The sequence below is a fragment of the Octodon degus genome, unplaced genomic scaffold, assembly GCF_000260255.1.
Source record: "Octodon degus isolate 3935 unplaced genomic scaffold, OctDeg1.0 scaffold00003, whole genome shotgun sequence".
Lineage (NCBI taxonomy): Eukaryota > Metazoa > Chordata > Mammalia > Rodentia > Octodontidae > Octodon > Octodon degus.
Genome location: NW_004524579.1, coordinates 30,702,766 through 30,716,674, shown reverse-complemented (window position 1 = coordinate 30,716,674; position 13,909 = coordinate 30,702,766). Strand labels below are relative to the sequence as shown.

At 35.8% G+C, this 13,909-nt stretch overlaps 1 protein-coding gene across 1 annotated transcript in view; it reads right to left on the bottom strand.

The window, feature by feature from the left end:
- The window catches only part of Dcc (DCC netrin 1 receptor), a 1,292,183-nt gene that overhangs the window by 507,522 nt on the left and 770,752 nt on the right, over positions 1-13,909 (bottom strand). Inside the window, exons 6-7 of the mRNA XM_004623665.2 lie at positions 6,857-7,011; positions 4,231-4,351 (exon numbers count right to left, since the gene is read on the bottom strand). Coding sequence (XP_004623722.1) covers positions 4,231-4,351; positions 6,857-7,011 — 276 coding nt within the window. The remainder of the gene's footprint in view (positions 1-4,230; positions 4,352-6,856; positions 7,012-13,909) is intronic.

Below are 13,909 nucleotides of genomic sequence, written 5' to 3'. Positions count from 1 at the left end.
AGCAAAAAAGACATCTTAATCAATATGCTAACCCAAACCCTTGCACCTCAAAAAACCTTAGTTAACACAAAGAAAAACATATTTGTTTTCAGCCTTCAGAAAATATTACTAGATCTTGTATGTGATATAGATCAACTTACCTTCACCCTGACTCCTATAACCCTGACTCCTATAATGTAGGAACTTATTTCTGATCCATTTATAACGTCTTCAATGTGCAGTAGGTTCTCCCCTACACACAGGTGTGCGCGAATGTGTAGACACATTCAGACAAAAGTCTGCCACTGTGCATTAGGTGTCACAGCGCAAGGCACACACCACTGTTCATGGAACCTCCTATACTATAGTGATTTTGATTTGTCTGTATCTGCAGGAAACTACACATATATCTCTCAATTTACAGTGAACACACTCCAAATACATTTTCCAAATGAATGTTCCTAAACAAAAGCAAGCCATTAACTTAATGTATTTGGATTTGATTTATTTTATTTCCTAATTTAGTAATTGCTACAGAGGGGACAGCTAACTGTATATTAAAGGCTAGGCTGAAATCTCATTAGAATTACGTAGATATCTACCCAGTATGGACACTGGCTCAAACAGGTTGTTATTTGTGTTTCACTGAGAAATAGATTACAATGGTTTCCAAGAGCAACTTTAGTCCACAGCCATTATACAGGTTAACAGTGAACAGTTGGGCCATGCAGGCCTATCGCGTGCCTCAAAATACAGTGACCACTTATTGTCAAAACTTAAAACAGAGAGGGTCGTGTTCTTCCCACAATGGTCAGCCTCATGACTGAATTTATATTTATAGCTGGCCTCTCCATCATCTGTGCACGTAGCATAGACTGCATCTCCGAGGAATTGGAGTGGCATTATTTGAAGATCTGATTAAATAGCCTGGAAAAAGTAATCCATCATGTATCAGGAGAAATGTAAGGCAGTAACAATGGTGCCTGTTGTGCTTTCAGATTTTCATCTTCATTTCTTTTGCTTTCCTTCTCATCCAGTGCCAAATACAATACACATGAAAAGTATCACTTTAAGACTCTATCATCTAGACATAAAAAGAATATTCGATCAAGATTTTCTTAAGCTGATTCTAGTGAGGAGGCAAATGGTATTTCTGCTGAGAAGGCTTTTGCTCCCTTATGGTCACACAGACTTAAATAAATCAGGGACCAAGGAGAACACAAGATGCCATTAATATAGTAATACTTGTTTCAGTGTGAGCCTCCTCACATGAATGAAAATGAGCATCTATGCTTAGTTTATTGAGGGAGCTGAACCACCAAATATTAGAGAGACAAACCAAAAGAAGCAACAATAAAACAGCTTTATTTTCTCCAATAATCCATTTCTAAGTACGTCCTCTGAGATTAAATTCCCACTCTTTGCAACTTGAGCCAGTCATCTGGCCCTGAGGTCACCTTAAAATATTTTAAAATCTTCAGGTTTTCAGAAAACAAACAAAAAAATTATAGTGTTGATACACACACACACACACACACACACACAAACATACACGCACGTGCACACACACACACACACACTCCATTTTGTGGAATCTACCAAAAATTTCTAAGGGGTAGAGGGAAAGAAAAACATGGAACTAATATCTAAGGGGTAGAGGGAAAGAAAAACATGGAACTACTCACACTCACACAATGAATGTAAACAGGTATTAGGTACTAATGAGAAATTAAAATAATATTGAACCTAAGGTTTCTACCAATCTCTCAAAGCAAAGCAGCCCTGACACAACAAACAGGCAAAGGGGCTGCAGTATTGCCTGTCTTCTTTGTGTCTACTTTGTCCCTCTGCTTAGGGATTTCCAGGGGAATTGTGGATTTGGAGTGAAAACTGAAGACTGACTTTTCAGCTTGTGCTCTTAAAAATCCACTGTCATGGAAGACATGTCCATGCTTAATTATTTGTGGAGCAGTAGATTAGGGTCTGCAAAGACATCCACTTTGGGAATCCCTCATGCAGCTATTCTTCAAGTTGGCGAGGTACTCTCTGCCTGATCTTTTGCCTCAGGCTCCAGGGCAGCCTCACGCTTAGCACTATCCCTCTCGTTTCCTTTGAGTGGTGCACCATAGCAGGTCGGGCCTATGGGGCAGCATCTTATCAAGAAACACTCAACACTGATTTCTGTAACTGGAACTCACACTCTGTTCTTCCCACAGTCGGCCTCTCCTTTTGCTTCCCCGCATAATGGGTAGCTTCAGATTCTCTGTAGCCAGAGTACACTGTCCTCCATTTCCAATGTTTGCAATCTCATGGTACACACACACACACACACACACACACACACACACACACACACACGCCACGTATGTCAAAGAAGCTCACTTAGTGTCCTAACAATTGGACTTTTGGCAGAGGGCAAATACTACGACAATATCCAGCCTTATGAGTTGCGGAATTTCCGTGACTCCTCCATTTCTATGGGCAGCTGTAGGAGCTGATCGCTGGGTTTCGGCAATTGGTGCCAAGTGGTTACAAGTTGTGTTGAATATGTGCTCTAGAACCAGGTAGTAATTTGTTGCACATTTTCCTGTACTTTCTGGCCTTAACTAGAATTGTCTTATTCTATGAAGTGCTAAACATCCAATGTTAGCTTCCACATAGCCTATAAATTGTTACTAATGATACAAAGCATGTTTTTTAAAGCATGATTCAAATTAGAGCCCTTGATTTTAGAGTTTGTTGTCTCCCATTTGCACACTACTTGCTCTTCAGAAGAAGATCTATTTACTCACATGAGTGAAGTTATACTAATATGCACAGTATATTGAATGGAGGGAAAAGAAATCATCTAGGAGAGAAATTGAGCTCCTGGGGTTAGGTGATGGTTAAATTCCTAGATGATTCCCTGGGTTACTTTACTCATCTAATACTGTACTCTATAGTTGGCTTTACTTTACATCAATCAAGAAAAAAGTGAAAGTTTATCTTTGCAGACTCTATTATCAGTATCATCAGCCTCCTGCCAAGGTACAGAAACCATATGAATCTAATAGGCACATTTAAAATAATAAAAGTCGAAGGAAGACTATGTCTGATTTAGTATTTCAGTTACTTCCTATTAAACTGGCTTCAGGGACAAGCTGACAATAATAAGCCATGTCAGAAGAGAGAATGATATGAAAGAGTTGAAATTTACCTAATGTGATGTGAAAGCTTTTCAGAAAGTATTAATATGTAGTAGCATTTAATTCCATGTAAATGACTATTCACATTCTTCTTTTTAACATTTTTATTTTTTATTTATTTATTTATTTATTTTTTTGGTACCAGTGATTGAACTCAGGACCTTGTGCTTTCCAGGCAGGCACTTATGCTGCTGAGCTATCTCCCTGGCCCTTTAACTTCATTAATGTTAAATCTTTCAGAACATATAAACAGCACCACCTTTTCTTCACCTTCCTTTGCTCCTAGCAGAAATAATGTTGTTATGGAAATTTTATGTGATAGATCTATCTAACAGAGTTATGCTAATTTTAAATATATCGTATTTAACCTTCAAAATACTTCTAAACAAAGGAAAAACAATATTAATTATTCTAATAATGAGTCTATCAAAATTTGATTAAAACAATAAAAAATGGGTTTCATTATAAGTGATTATTTTGTCTGCTTTTCTGCAATTTCCATACACTAAAAATGATTTCTAAACATATAAAGGGACCACCCACTCGGGGCCCCCTCCTGTCCTTCTCTTGGATAAGAATTTTCTTTGCCTCAATAAATCTATTCTTCTCATAAAAAATATACAGGTATATATATGGGGTCCTTATATGTAAGTATATGTGTTATGTTTATATAACTGCCTGTACACAATATATATATATGTGTATATACACATATGTGTATATGTGTGTACATATATGTTTATATGTCATATGTTTTTTATTTATATGAAGCACTTGGAAGAAAGGCAGGTCACAGAAGAGATACAATATTAATTTTCTTGTTGTTATGTTGAAAATCAAGAGCCCTATTGTTTATGATGATTTATTTCCAGGAAATGATGCTCATTTAATGCAAATAGATGAAATACATATGAAATTATCTGAAAATAATTTCTCATCAATACATAGGCATTTATAACTTAACCATTTCATATAGATTTAAAGCATAAAGAAAACAAAGGAGACCATGAGTAAAAGCAGACCCTGGGTGATGCTGGCCACCCTCCCAGGGCTCCAGCGTCCCTACCTGGCTTTGGGACGATGAGCTGTGCACTGGCTTGGGCGTTGCCAGCCTCATTTTCAGCCACACACTGATAAAAGCCTTCATCCGACTTGACAACCCCTAGGATCCGTAAATTGCTTCCTCCCTAGGACAAAAAAGCAGATAAAATACTGTAAAAAGCAAAAATGAAAACAGAATCCTCAGTGTAACAAAATGAACATGGACCAAAGTTGAATAAAATATCACAAAGTAAACAAAAAGTGAGCACTTGGGATTCTGAACCTCACAGATGTCTTAGGCTACCTGGAAAATGTTATGCATTTGAATACACTTTTCTAAATTCATGGGTATCAGTTCAGACTAGTTCTGCAATGAAAACGTCCTCATAGAAATGTACATCATTCTTAATATCTAAATAAGCAAAAGGAATGTCTCTTATTAGATATGGAAGAAAAAAATGAGTTCTGAAAGAATTTGTATTCTTTTATTTATCAATATAGGAAACTAGGTTTACTAGCTTTTAAGGAAAACAAAGTAAAACATGACAAAATAAAAAAGTAGTGATATTTGAACATTATAAAGAATAAGGATTGAATTTTATTTATTTTCAGGAAATGTTTTAGTGTCTGAAAATCCTTTTAAAAATAATAATTGCTGTGACATATTCTCTACTGGGCATAGGGTTGAGGTACCATGGAAACTGTAATCTATGTCACTCATATTCTCTCTTGGAAATATTTCACACCTTTGGCAGTCTATAAATGAAATATGACAGCATTAATTCCTTTTTTATATAGAATGAACCACCATCTTTTTCAAGGATGAATGATAAAATGATCTGAAGATAACATTTAATTATAGGAACTCGGTTTATCTTCTATATTAGTGCAAGAATTAGCTCAGTAAGAGAGAAATGTTAAATCACTTCCCTGAAGTCATTAAGAGATAAATATTACCTCATAGGGAATTCTAATTGTTTTTAGTGTCTTGTAGTCAATTCTCAGCTGATGTAAAGTTCGTAGATAAAGCTGCTAACTTCTAATTAACAATTCTCATTTAAGTTATTATTTGCACTTAGTTTTTATATGCACAATATACAATTGCTCTTGAATTTCCAGAACTAGTGAGAAAATATTTTTAAGTGCAATTTAATGTGAATAGGGCACATGCATTTTCTTTCACCTTAAGAAAAGAAGCATTTAAATAGGTTTGCTGAAATGAATCATGCTGGGAGAAAGATTATTCAAACTGTAGGAAAAAATGCTGAATTTAATCATGTTTCTATAAGGGTGTGCAACAATTTCCTTTATATGCAAGTAGAATATATTGTAGGCATATGCAACACTTTTAAGCTACCCGAAGGCAGGTCATTTTCAGTTCAGTGGTATTGGAAAGAACATCACATTTAAGGGAAGTAATGGATTGGTATGGCATTCAAAGGTTAAAATTTTCCACCTCTTACTCTACTCCCAACCAATTAAATGCATGCAGCTACAATTGAAAAATGGGTAGTGATGAGAAAAGTGATAAACCTATGATTTATTGATTTATTCCTTTAAATTTTATTGCATGTCAAAATGCATGCACAAGGTTATGAAAGTTGGTGAAAGCCACTTGATTGTAGAAGAAGCTTTTATGAGTAAGAGCCAGCAGAATGCCATGGGAAGAGGTTATGCTTGGTCTTGCTAGATGCCTACATTCTGGAATATTCTGCCAGAGAGATGTGACTTTTACAAGAGCTCCTCTTTGATGGGGTCATTTTGTATCTCAAACATAAGACAAGTGGACCAAGATGCTTCTTTACCTGCAAAGTTCCCTGATGTTTGGAAAGTGGGATTTTATATACCTAGTTCCCATACCATGTATTCAGATGCCTGCAATCAGAACCTTTGATCTGAAAGTACATCTACAAAGGAGTTTCCTCAGAGCATTTTTACAATGAAGCAATCATTCTTCTGATAATAGTAAAGAGATATATGCCAGGAATGGGACACTCACTGTGCACCAGGACAATTCAGTAAACTCAGTACCAGTATTTTATCCCAAAAGGATGGAGATGGTGAACTAAAACTTATGGGGAGATATAAGAATTATTACTCCTGGCTTCTTTTTCTAACACTGAAATTTACAAAGCAATCTAAACTATAGATCTTCATGGACTTTCTAATGTTTTTGTGACCACTATCACTGTTCCCATCAATGCTGCTTATACAAGATAAGTTAGCATTATGTGGAAAAATAACAAAGAGAAGTAGTCTTTCTTATAAAGTAAGATACCATAACTATAAATAAGTTATCTTATTAAAATGTATTATAAGTGGTGAAAGTCACAGTAGTAAGAAAATTCTGGTTTAATGTAGTCTTCTACTAGATTGCAAATTATGTTATACGAGTATACTTGGAAAGTTTGATGTGCTCTTTTTTGCTAGGGTTTACAGCCATATCATACAGGACAAGTAGAATGGATGGTATGATCACTCTTGTTCAGGTCTACAATTCCCTTCTAGAAAAGCATCTTCTTTCTTAAAAGTCTTCTTAACATATTTAAAAATACCCAACAGTAAATGTCTCACCAGGAAGAAAAAGCAAATGAAAAAAAAATGTAAACAATAACCACACTTGTCAACCTAATATGTAAAAAGATAATTACCACTATCTGAAAATAATCACTAGGAATGACCACATCTCCATTCTTCATCCAATTCACAGTGGGCACAGGCTTTCCAGAAACTGAACATTCGAACTCAATATCCATGCTTTCATAGGCATAGAGGTTGGAAGGGTGATTTAAGAACCATGGGGGAACTGCAAAGACAGAAGAAAAAAGCAAATAAGTGAGGATATGCACTTGCATTTTGAGATCTTTACTAAGTTGAGAACACTGCTGTTGGGTAGAAATACTTGCAATTCAAATAATTCCCCAAACCATACCTGATTATACAGGAACTACTATAGAATATATGATACACCTCCAGGCCCATGCACATAAGTAGTTGCAGTAAATAGTATTTTCCTAAAAGAAAAAAAAATTTGGAAACAAATATCTACATAAAACATAAAATATGCAATGAACATTCTGAACATCTTTGTGCTGCATGAGAATGATCTACTCATCATAAGGTATATAAAGCCACAGAACAAATACCCATGACGAAAAGCGAGGAAAGCTCATAGCATTGAGACAACACAGAGCGCAAGGTGATAATGCTTAGTTTGCCTGTAATTCTAGAGTTTTGCTACACTTACTTAATGTGATGACTCATTCTTTACTGAAACTAGTTGTGTAATAAGGCTTTAAAAATGAATATATTATCTTTTTCTGTGGATACATTTCTATTTTTCTAGAGACTACCTATCACAAGTATATTACCACATCGTGTTATTATTTTCTCTGCATGGTATCTGATCCCAGATTTAATTTAATTTCTTAATTACCACAATGCTAGTTACTCTATGATGGAAGATCGATATTGAAGGAAAATACAAATATAGAAAACACATCTTTACTATGAATCCCTCAGGTTCAATTTATCAAAACCAGCCTAGAAGAGGAATTTTTAAAAACCACTAAATAAAACTTAAAGCCACAATCTTAGTCTACATGCCACTTGAGTGCCGGATTAAGTTCAGGGTAGTACCAATGGCTCTGTGGGACTCAGGAAATTAGTAGGTATTTTCAAGATGAGGTTGTGTTTTGTCAGTGCTGTTAGTATGTTCAGTGACTAAGGAGTGCTACGTTTTGCTCATTTAGAGAATTGCATTTTTCTCTTTCCTCACTGCCAGCAAAACTTTCCCCTGATGCCAAAGTGAGTATTAGAGCTACGATAGTTACCGCCTTTTAGAAAAATTGGTGAAACAATGCAAACCCCATAGATTTACATTATTCTCTATTTCTTTCTCTTTTGTCATACATTCCAAATTATAACTAAATTTTACACCTATAGTGTTAAGTATTTTTTAAAACATTTCACAGAAACAACTTAATTTAGATGTCTTGTCTGGGATTCATTAATGTTCATGAGGTAAGACCTGAAAAGGTAGGTGATTTTTGACCCATTTTTACATTTCATACAGGGTATATATTTAATTTTATGGACAAATGTTAAAACAAAACTTCATACAAAATAATAGGAGAATAACATAGTTAACACATTGCATATTGTTATCCTTAAAGTTGTTACTCAGGGTACAGGAGATGGGCATTAACATTTCTGTAATAGATATTAGCACAAACTTTGCTTCTCAGTGGACTGAGACACTAACAGTAGAACTGACTTGCATTTTTCCCTTTTCCTTTTGTCTTTTCCTCTTTTCTTCATCCTAGGAACCTTTTGTTATTGAACAATGTCTATTGATATTATTAGTATAATGAGTCATTTTTAATTCCTTAGCTAAATTCACTGACAAGAAAACAAAAGACACCAGAAATATTTGTATAATATCCTCTGAAAAGTTATAACTGCATCTTCTCGACTTTGTTCTCAGTCTTACTGCAGATTTTGGTCAACTGTTTATTTACTAGCCAGCAGTTAATGTTTCCTCCCAGGAAACAGTATTTCAGAAAAGTGTACTTTGTATTTATTATTCTCACCACAACTGTCTGAGGCAGGATTCATGAAACCTGCTTTACAAATGAAGAGGTTGAGCTACAAGGTGTTTAAATAATTTTTCCAAAACTACACAGCACATAAATTGCTGCACCAGACAGTCTGACCCCTGTCCATGTTTCTTCTCTGCCCACAATGTGAACTACAATGTTTTGTTACAATCATCTACTTTACTACTTAAAAAGTTCGGTGAAATTATGACCCAGTCATGTTTCTGGTGTCTCAAAGATGATGGAGAAATTAAACTAGGGTCATTTAAAAAAAATAGAACATTGGTATCTATCCATTCTCTTCTGCTATTCTTTCTTTCTTAGAAGAAGGTCAATTCTATATCTTTTGAATCTTCACATTCATAATGATTTTGGAATCACTACTTATAAATTAGAGTTTTGTAAAATGAAGGTCACATCTATTAGTACATCTTAAAGTGATTTATTGATGTACATTCATGTATCTATTCTCTCTCTCTCTCTCTCTCTCTCTCTCTCTCTCTCTCTCTCTCTTCTCTGTATGACAGAGAGAGACAGAAGGGGACAGTAAAGGAAAAGGAGGAGAATGAGAGAACAGAAAGGATTACTGGTATGAGAAATAGAATAATGTGCTGGCCCCACCCCCAGGTGCACTGAGCTGGCCACCGAGTCCAGAAGTGGTAGTGCATGCCTGTAATCCCAGTGCTGGGGAGGCTGAATCACTAAGAGTCTGAGCTCTATAGTGAGACCCTGTACCAAACACATTAAAAAAAGAAAAAAAGAAAAGAAAAGGAGAGTACTAAATTTGTATCGAAGGGGCAAATAAAAAGGTTCAAGAACCCTAATGATGGATTGGGACCATCTGAGTGTCAATCCCAATCTCTGTACTCACTAACAGTACCTCTACTGTCCACATCTATAAACTAGCAGCGGTGGGGAACCTAGGAAATCCATGTTGTTTGTTTTTCCTTTAAGATTAAAGATGTTAGTATATGAGTTGTTTCTTTCAAAGCCCAAATCTCAACATTCAGTTTTAATTGCAGTGTTGGCACTTTGCAATCAGTAAGTGGGTTCCGGGTTGCAGTTTGGATACCTGTCTCCAATAGGTTTGCCCTCTCTGACTCAAAGCTAAGAACTGGGGATAGTGGCAGTTAATTGTGAATGCTTCAACATGATACAACATTAAAGGTTTACATTAGAAAATACAGTTTATCACTCAAACAAACATCATTGTACCATACACATCTAAAGAATTAGAAAAATATATGTGACTATCTTTCCTATGTTTGTGAATGGTCTTTTTAAAATTATGTCATTTCCTGATATTTCATTAGCATTTTCATTTCATTTTCTATATTTTCAATATAAAGATACTATGCTTCACATAATAGTATTTCTTAAAATTAAATATGGAGTTTAAGTGACTATAATTTTTGAAATAGTGTTGTGAACATTCAGTTTTCCTAATTTCAAAGGAAATCTTTATTATTCTTCACTAGAATATATAATATAAAGTTGATCACATTGCTAATTCTCAAACATTTTGTTTACTGAGTTTATTTTGATTTAGAGACTAATTTAATTAAAGCATGTAATCGTAGTTTTAATGCTGTAAGTACCAGATTGACTCAATTATTCTTTTGTGTTTACAGGTACTTGTACGTATGTCAGATTTTATCTATATTTTTAGTTTTCTTATACTTCTTAGGCTTTAAGTATTACACTCAGCATTGCACCTTGATTTCCCTCCATTTTAGTGACTCTGTTTTTATATCAGCTTTTCCAATTTTCACATTATATCAGACAGTATGCGAGAGACAAAATGTTTTTCTTACTTATGTGGGGCAGCGTCCTCCATGCTAAGTGGTTCTGTATCTCCTGCATTATGACATATACTGCCTATTTTGGGCTGTAGTATCTGTCATGAACAGGACCTGAGGTTAGGACAAGGCCTAGTCCTCTCTCTTAATGGCTCAATACCTGGCACAGTGTCTAAGCCTCAATAGAGGCTCAGCAAAAATTTGCTGTTGATTCTAATAAGAATTCAACAAAATATACATTTTCACCCTCTGCTATGGGGGTATTGGTCTATGGTAAAGTTTGAACACTGTCACAGAAAACGTATTTATGCAAGATTAAATTATATTCTAATGAAAAATATTAATAAATGTTAAAAAACTTAAAATTTCAGAGTGCAACTATTTTGAAACAAGACTGGGAAATGTATGTTACTTTTGCTTACTTTCTTACTTTTCAGTAATATTTTAAATTTTATGCTTAAAATTCTTTTTCTGGAAAAAGGGAATTAAAATATGTGACTTGGGGGAAGATCTTAAAATTATCTAAAAATATAAGACTAGGTTGGATTGGGAAGTAAGGAAAAGCTCTCCATCCTTGCTTTTAAGTAACATACAAGGGCCAGCCAGACAGCTCAGTTGACTAAAGCAGGCTCCACCCCTGGGGCATGCTGAGACAGAGATTAAGACTGGGCATGGTGGCACATGCCTGTAATCCCAGTGCTTGGGAGGGTGAAAACAGGAAGATCACTACGAGTCCAATCTATGTAGTGAGACCCTGTGCACCCAGTAGACCCTTTCCTTGACTTGACCATACAATCCAGTCTATCCTTAAACTCACAGTGGTCCTCTTCCCTCAGCTTTATGGATGCTGGGATGCTAGACACACGTCCAGCCTATACTTTCATATTTAATAGCTTATAGACAAGGTAAAAATTGACTGATTCTATTTTAGTTTCTTACTATTTTCCATAGAAATCATCTACTTTTACAAAATTAATCCTGCCTATTAAGTTACTTAAAAATTAAAATGGATATTATATAAACACAAATGGAGAAAGTGGCTACAGAGGGACCATGGCTTGTCTGTAGCTAAGGACATGCTCTATCTCATAAACAAGTTTGTGCTCATGGATTGATGTTTAGGCCGCATTCCTCTGGTAACATGGACTAATCAGTACGGTGATGAGAAATTGCTCTCCTCCAGGGCTTCAGTTTTTCTGAACTTACGTTGCTTCAGTAAGTTGTAAAGCTAAGTTTAAATACATAAATTCGTTTTCTGTTTTGTTTAACAATGATGTACTATGCAGTATATTTTCGCCCAATTCATCAGTTCTCTGCCAGACTTTCCCTACGTGACAAATGATTCAAAATCTGCTTAACATTTTCCCCTACTTTCCTTCTCCTACCTGCACATCTGTCCTCTTCCATAGAAACGGTTATCGAGATTTACATTTGATTCGCTATTTAAGTCTCTCACAATTCCGCTCTGTACTCTGCTAAAAAGTTTAGTTTGGCTTAGACGGATTCTTCCTTTAAAAATTCATAGAATGTATTACATCTTAGAAATAAAAGCACACTTGAGCTTTGTTCTGACTGTTGATTGAAGCTTCTACCTTTTTGCAAAATGGTTTTGTACCTATTCATTTTGTTCTGTACATTTGAGATTCAAAGGATGTTTCAATGTATTTGACAAAAAAGAGAATGAGAGAAGATAGTGAAAAAAAGAGAAGCAGACAGACAGATGTGCTGATGGGACATAGAGAGGAAGACAGTGGTGTGGGAAGGGAAGGGAAAGTTGAATATTTAAGGTGTGATAGGTATATGTTTTAGTTTCCCAAAATGAAAGCAATTATTTTATAACTCAAACATAAACTGAAAAACACAGGAAGCTATTAACTATTGTAACAGGCCCTACATTTTCTTGTCGTATATCTAGACTTAAAGTCAACATTTAATTGCATATGTTTTATAAAGCAGAATGAAATGTAGCATACTGGAAATTCTATAACAGAAGACCAAATACCTAAACAGTAACTCATTCCATTGTTGCTTCAATCTGCACAGGAACTTATTGAGCCATTTATTTTATTAAAAAAATAGATGCTATATCTATCTTTACAACCTCAAGGCCAACAGCAGGATAGGTGCTCAATATGTATTCTCAGTGGAGCACATACAATGGTGGTTCCATTCTTTAGACCAACCATTTCTCATTCAGGTATCCTCTAGCTACCATGCGAAGTGAGGAACACTTAAAGAGGGTTATGGTTTGTGCCTAGTTGTCGCTCCAAAGCCTCATGCAGTCATGGGGAAGCTTCTAGACTTTGTGATCAATTCATGAACCAGTGCTTGGATTATCGATGTGAGTGCTGCTGGGACTATCAGTGTAAATGATGCTGGGATTATGGGTTTGAATGATACACTCAGCCCGGGGCAGATAGCCTGAAATCAACATAAGGGAGACAGATTGGCTTTCTGTAGCCATTGTTGCTGCTACTCCTCCCATTTGTCCTTGCTCTCTTGCTGTTTTGCACTGCCATGAACTGCTGCCCTCTGCCATGTGCCACTTTATCTTGGAGCCATCTGAGTATGGCCTGAAAGCTCCACAAACTGTGAGCTAAATAAATCTTTCCTTCCTTGATTTTGAGTGTCAGGGTCTTTGTCCCAGCAGTGAGAAAAAAAATAACTGAGAAAAAGAAACATGAACTTTTCTTATAATGTTAATACCAATTATGGCAGTAAGATACTAAAAACAAAAAAATTATAAACCATTCTGCTATCACTGGCAAAGACAACGCTTTACTCATCTTAGACAAATCAAATTTAGACCTTTTGAGTTTTAGTTTGCACATTCCATTAGTTTTACATATGGAGAGTACAGTATGCTAAAACATTCTTTCTGCTGTCCAAAAATTTTGCTCTATGTCGTCTGGGAATGAAGATTAACTGATCCTAAATCTTTAGTCTGTCATATCCACCAGGGACTGATTTCAGCACTTCCCACACAATTTTCTTCATCCACAAAAACAATACCATGGCCCTTTCTTCAAGCCTACCCTCACTGTAATGAGAGCTGTGTCTCTAAACCCTGACCATGCTTTCCATTTTTCCCTTCAACTGTGAAGCCTGGGGATGACCTGTGAGATCCAACCCAGGAGACGAATAGTGGAAGGACGATCTTGAGATCCTAAGTCCATATGCATCCTGATGCTACTGCCTTGCCTTCATTAGCAAAGCAGCTGGAGACTTGAATATTGTGCTATGAGGGCCTTTCAGTAGATTGTGGAAACTCAAACCAAATAAGTTTTACACGTATATTACACACACA